This window comes from Cervus elaphus, chromosome 7, assembly GCF_910594005.1.
Source record: "Cervus elaphus chromosome 7, mCerEla1.1, whole genome shotgun sequence".
Lineage (NCBI taxonomy): Eukaryota > Metazoa > Chordata > Mammalia > Artiodactyla > Cervidae > Cervus > Cervus elaphus.
The window spans coordinates 5,699,733-5,712,884 of NC_057821.1; the positions used below are offsets into that span (position 1 = coordinate 5,699,733).

General features: G+C 37.6%; 1 protein-coding gene across 3 annotated transcripts in view; it reads left to right on the forward strand.

Annotated features, from left to right (window-relative positions):
- COL21A1 (collagen type XXI alpha 1 chain) overlaps nucleotides 1-13,152 on the forward strand; it is a 214,792-nt gene that overhangs the window by 84,854 nt on the left and 116,786 nt on the right. For 2 of the 3 annotated variants that reach the window (XM_043907044.1, XM_043907043.1), the window contains exons 4-9: nucleotides 2,748-2,916; nucleotides 3,352-3,568; nucleotides 6,724-6,897; nucleotides 7,960-8,037; nucleotides 10,044-10,052; nucleotides 10,396-10,479. In XM_043907044.1, the coding sequence (XP_043762979.1) occupies nucleotides 2,748-2,916; nucleotides 3,352-3,568; nucleotides 6,724-6,897; nucleotides 7,960-8,037; nucleotides 10,044-10,052; nucleotides 10,396-10,479 (731 nt within the window). Of the gene's footprint in view, nucleotides 1-2,747; nucleotides 2,917-3,351; nucleotides 3,569-6,723; nucleotides 6,898-7,959; nucleotides 8,038-10,043; nucleotides 10,053-10,393; nucleotides 10,480-13,152 lie in introns of those variants that run through there. The other variant, XM_043907045.1, reaches the window with a different exon arrangement.

Here is a 13,152-nt window from a genome sequence, read left to right on the forward strand (position 1 = left end):
CTGTATTAGCCTGCCCCCTGCCAGGAACAAATCTTGCATCATAATGACAGGAAGAATTTAATTTATTGATTTATGATTTCAGTTATGTAATACAGCATTAGTACCACATTTATTCCCTGCTTCTTGTGTTTTCATGTGAAGGAGCTTCAGCCAGATTAGCTCTTCTTTTAATAAGTTGTCTTGATTTTACATTAAAATGAGTTTTTAAATGATAAGAAATCTAAGTTTTAAGTAGAGGTGAAAAGACAAATTAATTCAGTAATGTAGTAAAAGAATAATATTTGTCAGAACATGGATTATTTCAAAATGTAAAGATGGTTTAATAGTGAAGTCCAATTTGTCACTTCTCTGTTCAAAGTTCACTTGAGTTGGCTCTTTTCTAGGTATAGGCAAAGTTTTTTTGGGAGTTCTCATTCAAATCAAAAGCAATGCTGCAATGAGTGTATAGATTGACCTTTCTCCACCTTCTTTCACTCCTTACCACTAATGAGAAAGTGCGTCTCCGGATAAGGGCATCTGAGAAAAGCAGATGGTCATGTTGGCAAAGTGCCTTTAGCTTTTTCTTTCTGGATGGATAGGCGTGTGAAGCCGGAGCTCCCTTTTCTCTTTGGTCCTGTGTGAGCTTATGGGCAAGTCCTGTTCCTCGGGTGGTTGGGGAATGAATCAGACCTGCTGGGCTGCCAGGCCGGGTGGTAAATTACAGTTCACTGTCTCATCAGACTCACTGGATCACACCCCTAACCAGCATCTTCTGCTTGCAAAGTTTCTATATCTTCTCATTAGCTAAGCTTCCTAGAGGAAGAAGAATGTGATTGATTAGGTCCTTCAAAACTCAGCAACCTCTGATCTGAGAGGAAAATACCCCTCCCTTCCCAGGGATACATCTGATTCTATTTATATCAAAACTTAATTTTATTTGCAGTATTAGTGATCCAAATGTCCATCAGCAAGCGTATAGATAATTGTGATATATCCGTACAACGGACACTAATCAGCGACCAAAAAGAATGAACTACTGAAACAATAGCCAGAGTGGATCTAAAATAATCATGCTGCATGAAAGAAGCCAGACAAGAAAGAGGACAAACAACATGCTTCCATTTCTATAGAACTGTATAAAATTCAAACTTACCTGTAGTGACAGGAGATAGTGGTGCCTGGGAATGCGGATGGGATTGGGATAGGAGTGGTGATCAGAGCAGACTGCAAGGAACAGAAGGATGCTTTTGGGCCAGATGCACATGTTCATTGCTTTGTCAGTGGAGACAGGTTCACAGGTATATACATGTGTCAAAACTAATCAGATTGTAAACTTTATGTTTGGTTTATTGCATACTTTATGTTTGGTTTATTGTATCTCAATTTACCTCAGTAAAGCTATTTAAATAGCAAAAACCCAGAACTTCCCTGGGTGTCTAGTAGTTAAGACACCAAGCTTCCACTACACAGAGCGTAAGTTTGATCCCTGGTCAGGAACTGAGACCCCCCCCCCATGCTGCGCTCTGTGGCCAAAACGAATAAACAGACAACTGCAGCCAAAGAAAGCAAAAACAAAATAAGAAACAAACAAGCAAGCTAAAAAACAACTCAGCATCCTCAGACCTGAAGATGCAAATATCCATATCTTCTCAGGAATACATCTAGTTTTATTTATAACAAAACTTTAATTAGTTTCAGCATTCTATGGTTCAAGTTATGAGAGTATTATTGACCTAATAAAATCCATCCGATTACTTTTTATTATAGGATAAGTATGATACTGTTCCCGCTCTTTAATGTTTTTCAGGAGAATGATTATCTTAAAGCACATTTTGTGGAGTTTCTTCTTTTTATATTCTGTTAGCTGCTCTATAAAATATAGGCAGTCAGGCTCAGTGTGTATATTATAGGATGGCCTTGGAAGAATCTGAAAATGTTGCAACATTCCTACAGTATAACAGCTTAATAGCATTTCAACTGTACAGAATTTTCCACATAATTTGAGACACTAGTTTCCCAGATAATTGAAAAGCACATCACATTTTTATAATTTATATAGATGACTGTATAATACAAACCTTAATGACTCTTCTTAAGGAAAAAGTCTTTGTTCTTTTGTGAATGTGATTAATAGAATACATAATCCGATTAATCATAGATGAGATAATAGGCCCATTTGAAGAATTTCCATGAACAGAAAAGACCCGCAGTTAAGTTTTTTCCAGAGTGAGACAACCAATGGCATTTAAACTGTAAGATTATAAACTGCTAGAACTGGAAAGAATATAAGGAACAACACACATGTTTTTTCTTACCTCTCACATGCTGGGAAAGCAAGAAGGCAGTCAGAGTTCATCTCCCGGATCCAAGAAGTTCAAGAGCGTTATCCAAGGGTGTGTGACTACCGGACGGTCCTGGATGAGAAGCAGAAGTCCTGCTCCAGCCCTCCACCGCAGCCCAGGTGTTTCGTGGCCTCACAGTCAAAGAGTGACGTGTAGACTTCAGCACAGTGTTGCCCTTAAAACAGTTCATGAACACATATTCGTCTTACATTTCATTCTCTTTTAGGGAGAAGGAAGACAAGACTCCATCGTCAAGTAACAAAAGCACTCTGAAAACAAAAGAACAACGTTTTCTCAGAAATACATTTGTGTACATTTGTGTGCATATAGAGATTTTATAATTCTATGTTCTTTATTCCTCCCTTAATTTTCTTTGTTGTTGAAGTAACCCAGGATTAATCAACTTTCACGCCTTTTCCTTCATAGAATCTGTCTGTCCAACACGAATTCCAGTGGCAGCACGTGATGAGAAGGGGTTTGATATTCTTTTAGGCTTGGGTATAAAGAAAAAGGCTAAGAAGAGAATTCAGCTTTCACCAACAAAGATTAAAGGATATGAAATAACATCCAAAGTTGATTTATCAGAATTCACAAGGTAAATGTTATATGTGTTTTTCTATTTTATTATTTTCGTGTGTGTTTGTCTCTCAGTTGTGTCCAATTCTTTGTGACCCTGTGAACTGTAGCCCACCAGGCTCCTCTGTCCATGGTATTCTTCAGGCAAGAGTACTGGAGTGGGTTGCCATTTCCTCCTCCAGAGGATCTTCCCCACCCAGGGATCGAACCCGGGTCTACCTTACTTCAGGCAGATTCTTTACTATCTGAATCACCGGGGAAGCATAATTGCTTTACAACGGGCTAGTTTCTGCTGTATAATAAACTGAATCAGCCATATGTATACAGACATCCCCTCCCTTTTGAACCTCTCTCCCAAGCCCCCACAATGTCATATGTTGATACAGTTTTTTCTTGATAAATCTGTAGACATGTTGAGAATTCTTTAAGCTCATACACATTCTTCTTTTTCCAGCAATGTTTTCCCAGAAGGTCTTCCTCCATCATACGTATTTGTCTCCACTCAGAGATTTAAGGTCAAGAAAATGTGGGATTTGTGGAGAATTTTAACCATTGATGGAAGGCCACAAATAGCAGTTACCTTAAATGGAGTGGATAAAACATTATTATTTACAACAACCAGCAACATTAATGGCTCACAAGTGGTCACCTTTGCTGACCCTCGAGTTAAGGTAAAGATGCCTGGGTATGATTGTGGTATTCATGGGGAATTACCGTCAAGTTGGTGTGTTTTGGGAGAGGAGAGCCATAATTTAAGATGACTGAAAAGATACTGATTTCATAATGTAATTTTGCTTACTGAATAGAAGCAGCAAAGGAGGAAAATTAGCATTTTTTAATTATTGGAGTATAGTTGATTTACAGTGTGGTGTTAACTTCTGGTGTACAACAGAATGACTTATTTATATGTATGTGTTATCCTTTTTCATATTCTTGTCCATATGGTTTCTCACAGGATGTTGAATATAATACTCTCTGCTCTACACTGGGAAGGACCTTGTCGCTTATCCATTGCATAAGTAGCAGTCTGCATCTGCTAACCCCAGCCTCACACTCCATCCCACCCGTCCTTCCTGCCAGCCACAGTTCTGTCCTCCGTGTCTGCAAGTCTGTTTCTCTTTCTTAAATCAGTTTTTGTGTCCTATTTTAGATTCCAGATATCAGGGATATCACACTGTGTCTGTCTTTCTCTTTCTGGCTTGCTTCAGTTAGTGTGATAATCTAACCCATGTTGCTGCAAATGGCATCACTTCATTCTTTTTATGGCTGAGTAGCATTCCATTATATATACATATATATAAAACATATATACACATATATAACATCTTCTTTGTGCATTCATCTGTTGATGGGCATTTTAAGTTGTTTCCATGTCTCTATGAACATAGGGATGCATGCATCTTTTCGAAGTATAGTTTTGTCTGAAGTATAGTATATTGTCTGGATATATAACCAGGAGTGGACCATATGGCAACTCCATTTTGGTGAAAATCTGTCTTAATTCATGTGAGATTGTGGGGTGGGGAAAATCATATTTTTCAGTTCTTGCTTCTAAGTGCCAGGAATATTTACTTATAATAACGACCCAGGGAAGAAGCTATTGCTCTCATTTTACAGGAAAAAAAAATGTTCAGGGATATTAAGTTCTCCCTCTAACTAGCATGGCTAGTAAATTGTGACATCAGGAATTTAATTTCAGTCTAGTCAGTTTCAAAGTCCATGTTGGTCTGCTTTATACTGCCATGTCCTACAGGATATTGAGGTAAAGTCACATTTGTCAGAACATTAAATACAGGTAGATAATGATATAGAATTTGCATTTATTAGGGGGACAGTTTATATCCCCTGAAGGAACATACATTTAATAAAATACATAAACTAAAAGTGTATTTTCCAAGGCACATGTGTTCAGAATATAGATATCATGATAAAAACAATTACATTTTGATTATTATTATAATTATAACAGTCTAATAGTATGTTATATAATTTAGGAAATATACAAGGCTGTACATGGAACTATGCATTTTTGCAATTTCTTCATTTGGTGAGAAGAATAAATTTAAAACATTGTTGTCTGCTGTTTTCATTAAAGTCAACGTGCTGGTTTCTGTAAGAAGTGGCAAATGAATATGGCATGTTTCTCACCTAAATGAACTTATTTATGATGTGATATCCAGTGCTTCTGGTATCTCATAGAAGTGCAAAATGTTACTGCAGTGTGGAAGAAAAAGTGGATTCCAATACAAAATGTGGGCAAGTCTTCATAAATGAGTTGGTTTCTGGAATGGGCTTTGAAGGATGTATAGGATTTTCTGAGATTTAACCCTGTTTATTTTTATTTTTTTTCCATTTATTTTTATTAGTTGGAGGCTAATTACTTTACAATATTGTAGTGGTTTTTGCCATACATTGACATGAATCAGCCATGGATTTACATGTGTTCCCCATCCCGATCCCCCTTCCCACCTCCCTCTCCACCCGATTCCTCTGGGTCTTCCCAGTGCACCAGGCCCGAGCACTTGTCTCATGCATCCAGCCTGGGCTGGTGATCTGTTTCACCCTAGATAATATACATGTTTCGATGCTGTTCTCTCGAAACATCCCACCCTTGCCTTCTCCCACAGAGTCCAAAATTCTGTTCTGTACATCTGTGTCTCTTTTTCTGTTTTGCATATAAGGTTATCATTACCATCTTTCTAAATTCCATATATATGCGTTAGTATACTGTATTGGTCTAATGAGATGGATGAAACTGGAGCCCATTAGACAGGATGTAAAGGATTTTGATGAAAAGAGAGGACACGGGAATTGGTGGTTCATTACTAAGGAGTCACGTGTAGTAAAGTGCAGGGTTTTTATGTAGAGAATAGAATGTGGTGCCCCCTGTGTTTCGAGTATAAGATACTCACACACACACAAAGTTAGCCAGGTATAAGTTCAAACTTGTATCTTGTATGTGAACGTGGGCCTGGGAACTCTACACACAGTTTTGCATTTCGTTCAGTCGATGATGGAATTCCATCAGAAAGTCTCGGTCACTGTCCTGTCAGGATCTAAGCAGCTCTCTCCTCTGCTCCTTCCCCTTCATAAAGAATACCTTTGACTCTTTCCTGGACCTGGGCTCGGTCCGAGGAATACAGAAACTATGAAGATGGGGGCATGAGATTAATTCTAGTAGAGAATTCTAGGTTGGCTTGGAGGGAAGGGACAGGGATTGAGATGTGTTTAAAAATTATTCAAACAAAGCGAGATACCTGTGAGCCTAAATTATGACAGAGAAGGGCAGTGCAGAAGTGAATCTGAGTTTTGCTTAAACACAGCCTTGCTGGAATTTTGCGTCTACTTGTTATGGCAACTGAGGTAAGGAGGAGGAGGTAAGGGTGCTTGCTGTGATTTAAAAACGGGGGATATTATTAATATCATTTCATGGAAATCAGGAGAGGAAGAAGGTTTGGCGGAGACTGTCACAGTGGACGGACTAGTTACATGATCCACGGTTGCTATGAAGTACGTAGGATGAGGGGATGAAAGAAGCCACTTGAACTGGGACATGAGGAACTTTTCTGTGACCTTGAGGGAGTTGTTTCCACAAACACTTTGGTCCAGCTTCTTGGGAATGTGCGACGGAAACTCATGTAGGGATTAATAAAGTGACTGGTGGGTATTGGCCTTTGGGACCCAGCTTGGGTCAGGGTGAGTTAGAATATGATACAACCAATCTGCGTGGTATGGATTTATGGTTGATGACTAAAGAATAGAGACAAAGAAGATACAAGATTGCTAGGAATTCTCTTTATGAATCTCCTGTATTCCCTTCCTATAGACATTATTTGATGAAGGCTGGCATCAAATTCGCCTCTTAGTAACAGAACAAGATGTAACTCTGTTTATTGATGATCAACAAATTGAAAACAAGCCGCTACATCCAGTGTTAGGGATCTTCATCAGTGGGCAAACCCAAATTGGAAAATATTCTGGGAAGGAAGAAACTGTTCAGGTGAGTAAAATGATTTGCTTTTTTCATCCTATAAAATGGAGCTTTGGTGATAGTATTTATCACATTTATTGTATTTAATTTAATTCCTTTAAGGGACTTAGTCAAAAAGTGGTCAGTTCTTTAGTGAAATTGTATGTTTGTGTATGTATGAAAATGAAAAATCAGACTTAATATAATAATTCTTAGAAATATGTTCTCCCGAGTGCATGGTAGAATTCTATGCTATTATGAAACATTAATTTCATATTTCCCAGGAGAAGCATAGATTATATCATGAATTTGGAAAAGAGAATGTGATTAAAGTTGTGAGTGGCAGTTATAAAAATTTCTTTGCAGCTGTGAGGATAAAATTAGATTAATGTGTGTCAGGATTTTCATAAGCAAAACTGTGACTGTTCTGGTATTCTTTTAAGCTAGCATATCTATTATGGGTTGAGAGGTGTATATTTCAAGCCATGTCTTGAAAAATCCTTTATTTGAAAAGGTATGTCTTTCTCACTCTGTTTCTATCAAGAGAAGATGGTGTCATATTCAAATGTATGCTTATGGTCTCTATGTACTAATGTCAAATTGTAGTAAATATTTAAATAGTAAGAGGTGCTGGGTTTACTCATCACACAGCTCTCTGTGCCAAAAACTAAATATTGGAAACCATAGATGGTTTCTTGAGCCTACTCTGTGCAGTCAGGGATGTGGAGAGATGCAGGGTGAACATGGAAAGCCTGGGAAAGCTTTCTGGTGGTCCAGGAAATGCTTTCTAGAGGAGCTCTTAATACAAGGGTACTACATAAGTACCACTGGGTTTCCCAAGGAAACCAGAGATTTGTGTTTGCTGCTAGGAAAGTTTTCCTTGGAAGTTACATTGCATCAATCTTTATACTGTACGTCAAGAATTCAAATTTTGTGTTCTTATTATTTATTGTATTTTACTGTTATCAAAGATAAGTGCTTTGATCTGTGACACATTATTACTACAGTGACTGCTTCTGTGTATCTGAGCTGCTTTTTATAAGGCAGTTTGTTTGGCCCTCAACTTTAACTTCACTGGTTTTGTGTTTCCAGTTTGATGTCCAAAAGCTACGAATCTACTGTGACCCAGAGCAGAACAACCGGGAGACAGCGTGTGAAATTCCTGGATTTGTGAGTAGGATGGATTATTTTTTCCACCAGGTGTTGCTTTAGAACTTTCAATGCAATAAATAGAATGCAGATAGCATGTGAGCTTGAATTTAACTTACAGAGTTAATCTGTTTCTTCATTTTCAGTGCAAATAAAATGATATTGATTAAAACATATTTTGAGGTTCATAATTGAAATACTGTTACTATGTATTAATGTAGAAGTGTAAATGGAAGAGCACAGGGAACATTTTTTCATCATCTTGGGGGTCGTTGTTGTTCCACTTCTTGAATGAAGCAGGGTTGGACCTGCTCTAGAAAAACATAGAATTCATTGTCTGAATGTCCAGTGAGTAAAACACGTTTGTAAACCTCATTGATTCTGATGTGGCACAGTTCTGAAGAGTAGAAAATTATTCATTTTCCTGTTCATTAGCATGTTTTTTCAAACCATAATGAATATAAAGTTTTCTTCTTATTGTTGTTAGTTAGGTAAGATTTTCTTATATTTCTAGGATATAAGCAACTTTCTATCTATTTAGAGATTTTAATGCATTAGGAAGAAAAAGATTATAAACTAAAATGTTAGAGTCTGATCATACGCATGTGTGAAACTGATTTTTCTCTGGGGAAAAAAATGGTATATTGTTGGTAATGCAGAAATGGTAGAATATAAAACTCTTTGACGATGTGAATTCTCAGTGACATTTGAGGCCTACATGGTTCTTCTCCTTGTTATAGTCTTGTCATCATCTTCCTTTTCCCTATTAAACTGAGTAACTTATGGATCCACATCTTCTGAAAATTTGAAAGCACAGAGCAGTGAATTTAAGAGATCTATAATGAAAATCAACAATGGAAACTTCTAGAAATGATTCCTTCTGCATTTTCTACTTTAATTTTTTAAACACTAACTTTTATACATACTTATAACTTGGAATATAAATTTCTTTTGTTTAAACACTATAATGTTTATTTTAGATACTTATAACTTGGAATATAAATCTCTCCTAAAAGCATTAAGCAGTTATTGTATTTTGAGAGTCTGTTGTACATACTTGATTTATTGCGTTTCTCCACTGACTTTTGCCATGACCATGGCCACTCCACCCCCCGCCTCCCATAATAGAAGCATAGCTTGAGACTGTAGATTCTGAGTTCTCATATCCACCTTCTGTGTTTTATGCCTCCTTCCTCTCATGTGTGACTTCTTCAGGTTTTTTTATACCCTTTTTCACCTTTATTCCCATCTTCTCAGTTTTTGATTGAATCTATTATTGTTTGGAAAGACTACTAACATATTTAAAACTGTGCATTATTCAGTAAGAAATAGAATGTTTAGCAAGAAGCTTTCCTAAAGTAAATTGCATAAATTGAATGTATGTAGTTTGTGACTTGCTTAGATGTGTTTTGTCTTTTTCTCGGGTTCTCAAGTGATTTCCCCAGGGTGCATGCATGCGTGCTAAGTCACTTCAGTTGTGTCTGACTCTTCGCATTCCTGTGGACTGTAGCCTGCCAGGCTCCTCTGACCAGGGGATTCTCCAAGCAAGAATCCTGGAGTGGGTTGCCCTGCCCTCCTCCAGGGGATCTCTCTGACCCAGGGACTGAACCCGAGTCTTTTATGTCTCCCTGGAGAATTCCGTGGACAGAAGAGCCTGGTGGATGACAGTTCATGTAGTTGCAAAGAATAGGACACAACTGAATGACTTTCATTTCACTAAGTGATTTCCAGAAAGTTCAAGAGAGCATAAAACCCCACGTTGAGGTATTTTTATTCCTGCGTGGCTGTTTTACCAAGCACACTCTCATCATTGCTAATTTCCTTCCTTCATCCTATTATAAATGTAAGAATAACATATATAGGTAATTTTTTAGGATAGTTGCTATCAAATGTTTTAGCTCTTGCTGGTTTTGATACTTCATTTATCTCTGCTCTAGACAAAGAAATATCTGTAAATTAGAAAGATAATTTAGAAATTTAATTCAAAGCATGTCTTAAAAACATGTTTGTTGTTGTTTTTCTTTCAGAATGGTGAGGTAGGCCTGGATACTATTATTCTTCTTATGGTAATGTTTGCATGGTGGGACTGTTTAGCTTCTTCCATCAATTGTAAGTATATTAGAGAAATAGAGTCCATTTCTATGTGGTTTGAGTGTATCTGGTATTCATAGCTTGTTTGTGTGATGCTGAATTTCTTATTGGATTGGGAAGTAAATGTAAGTTGTCTTCACCGTTTCACACACACATTGACACATGTGTGTGTACACGTGTGTGTGCATCTTGCCGTGTGGTGTGTGTACACGTGTGTATGCATGTCGTGTGGTGTGTGTACAAAGTGTGTGTGCATCTTGCCGTGTGGTATGTCTCCTTCTCTTTTAGTGCCTCAACGGTCCCAGTGATGTAGGTTCAACGGCAGCTCCCTGCATCTGTCCTCCAGGAAAGCCAGGACTACAAGGGCCCAAAGTGAGTAACACCTAACTTGCTTTTTTTGTTAAAACAGACAAACTAAAGCTGAGCAAGCACAAAATTCCTAATCACCACTGAGCCTGTTGTGAATATTCTGCCTAATATCTTAGAAGAGTTTAAATGGTGAGTTTTAGTGATTTTTTAAAAAAAGTGTATCCTAATCTGTAATTGCCTTTGAACCTTAAATTGATACCACAATAAAGTGGGGGAGAATATTTTGTTTCCTTGCTTGTCCGTTTGTGTTTTTTCCCCTTAATGCCGCTACTGTATCCCAAGAATGATACTTGCTTACAACCAGGTGAAAAATGAAGAATGATATGTTCAAAATTCTTAAATGTCTAAATGCTTAATCTGTCAAGATGATTTTCAGATAGAAAAATGAAATAAAAACTTTAAAATTGGTTTGAGTGTTGTGTTTGATGTCCAGGTCTAAAAAGAGAGTCAAAGGTGTGTATATGTACTCATTTATATTTTTACTTATCATGCAATAATTATTTTTAGAAAGTATATTCTTTTAGTCATTTTCATACATGCATATCTCCCAGTTGCATTTCCATATTTATTTGCAAATGTATCTGCATACATATTATTTGTGTGCATATGTATTTTTTGTGTATATTTGTATAAACACATATTCATTTGTGTACACATGTGTATATGATTGGAAGTATGATGTGCATGCTATTTTATAACTAGTTACCTTTTACATAATAGTCTGAATCTGTTTCTATCTATTAAATGTGAATGACTGAATTTTTAAGTAAGTTGACACTGACTTTGGCATCACTTAGACATAGCCTAGGACACTGAGATGTTAGTGGCTTGTCCTCTGTAGATGAACCTTGTTTGTGCCGCTGTGCTGTGCCTAGTCGCTCAGTCGTGTCCCTCTCTTTACGATAGCATGGACTGTAGCCCGCCAGGCTCCTCTGTCCATGGGATTCTCCACGCAAGAATACTGGAGTGGGTATCCTATCCCTTCTCCAGGGGATCTTCCCGACCCAGGAATCGAACTGGGTTCTCCTGCATTGCAGGCAAATTCTTTACTAACTGAGCTACCAAGGAAAACCAAATCTTGTTTACTTAATATTATTTAAAAATATCATCTAGATAAAAATGTCTAACTTGAAAGAAGTATGACTTCTTAGCTTGAGAGGATGTTCTGAGTATTGATCATTTATTACCTGGAGTGACCATAATAAATTTTGCTAAATATGAATTATAATATTCATTTAGATGGAATTTTCTGATAAATTTAAATCATCACAACTAAAAAATTTCAGATTTTAGATTGGTGATCTGGGAGAATTGAATTCTGGTCTTTTGTGCGTGTTTCCCCATCCATTTTCAGGTGATAGTTTATGACCCACTTCAAACCTAGCTTGAAATTAGGAAAGAAACATAATTTAAGAAATAAAAGGATAAATTCAAAGTAAACCTGTTTGGCTTGAAATTTGACTTCAGTCCTTCATAATCTATTATTGTGAACAATTTTTAGGTTGCATTTAGGAAGATTAATTCAAGTGTTCTTCTGATAAAGTAGCCATGTTATTTAGGACGCTTTGACACAAAGGAAAAATACCTGCAATATGCTTCTCAAACAATTTACCTTGCAAGGCAGGTGTGACCTACCTACCCACAGACTATCTTTTGATATATGTTTATACAACTTTACTTAACTTGGAATATTTTACATTGAAGTGATTTGATCTGCAAGAGATACCATGTGGAAATCAGAGTTCCATGACATTGACCTCTCTAAGCCCAGAGGAACTTCCATCTGCTCAGGTTGCCCCCAGGGCCTCTAAGGGGCTGTCCATTCTGGGGGCAGGCATCCAGGGTCTCCTGATGTATCCTGATCTTCATTAGTGGTCCATTAGGCATCTTGAAGTGATACCAATTTTTATGCATGTATGTTCCTACAGCAAACTTTTAGCACGCCCTTTGTCTTATCTGTTAAAGCCTCTGATTTTCAGTATTTTCAAGTTTCATGTGTTCCTCATTTTCATTCTCTCTTCTTAGTCATCATCTCACCCCTTTGCCACCTACTACTTTAAGTGAAATTGCAGTTTTCCACTGATCTTCAAGTTGGCGTGCTTTCTCAATCTGCTTTCCATTTTCTTCAGAAACGCTGGCAGGAGGCCAGGAACACACACACACACTCTTCCATCCTTTCAGGGCTGTTTCCCCTGGAGGTTGTTCCTCACTCACATCAGGGACCTGTATGTGAAAAACAGGGTCCATAGCGACAGCCTGAGGTTTTCTTCCTTTGGAGAACTTCTGGCCTGGAAAATTGATAGGTTTTTAATTAGTGCACCAGAATCAGAACTAAAACAAATGAAGCGATTTTACTATACATCCAGCTGAGATGTATTGGTCGTTTTTGGTAGATGTTGTCTGGAACGTTTTACAGATTTCCATCGGGCAGACTTACCTGTGCAGGAGAGTCTAGTCTTCCCAGTAGCGAGACATTGGGTTCTGGGAGCTGAGAATTAAGTCATGAAACTGAAAGAGGAGAAATGCACGTGTGGATGGGTGAGTACATGCTGATTCTAAGATGCAGTCAGTCATCTGCTTCAAGGTTTCTGAACTTCCAACAAATATGACAACCCTTTTGTAAAACCAGGTTAACTTAACTGAGATAGCCCATACGTTGGCTTCCCTGGTGACTCA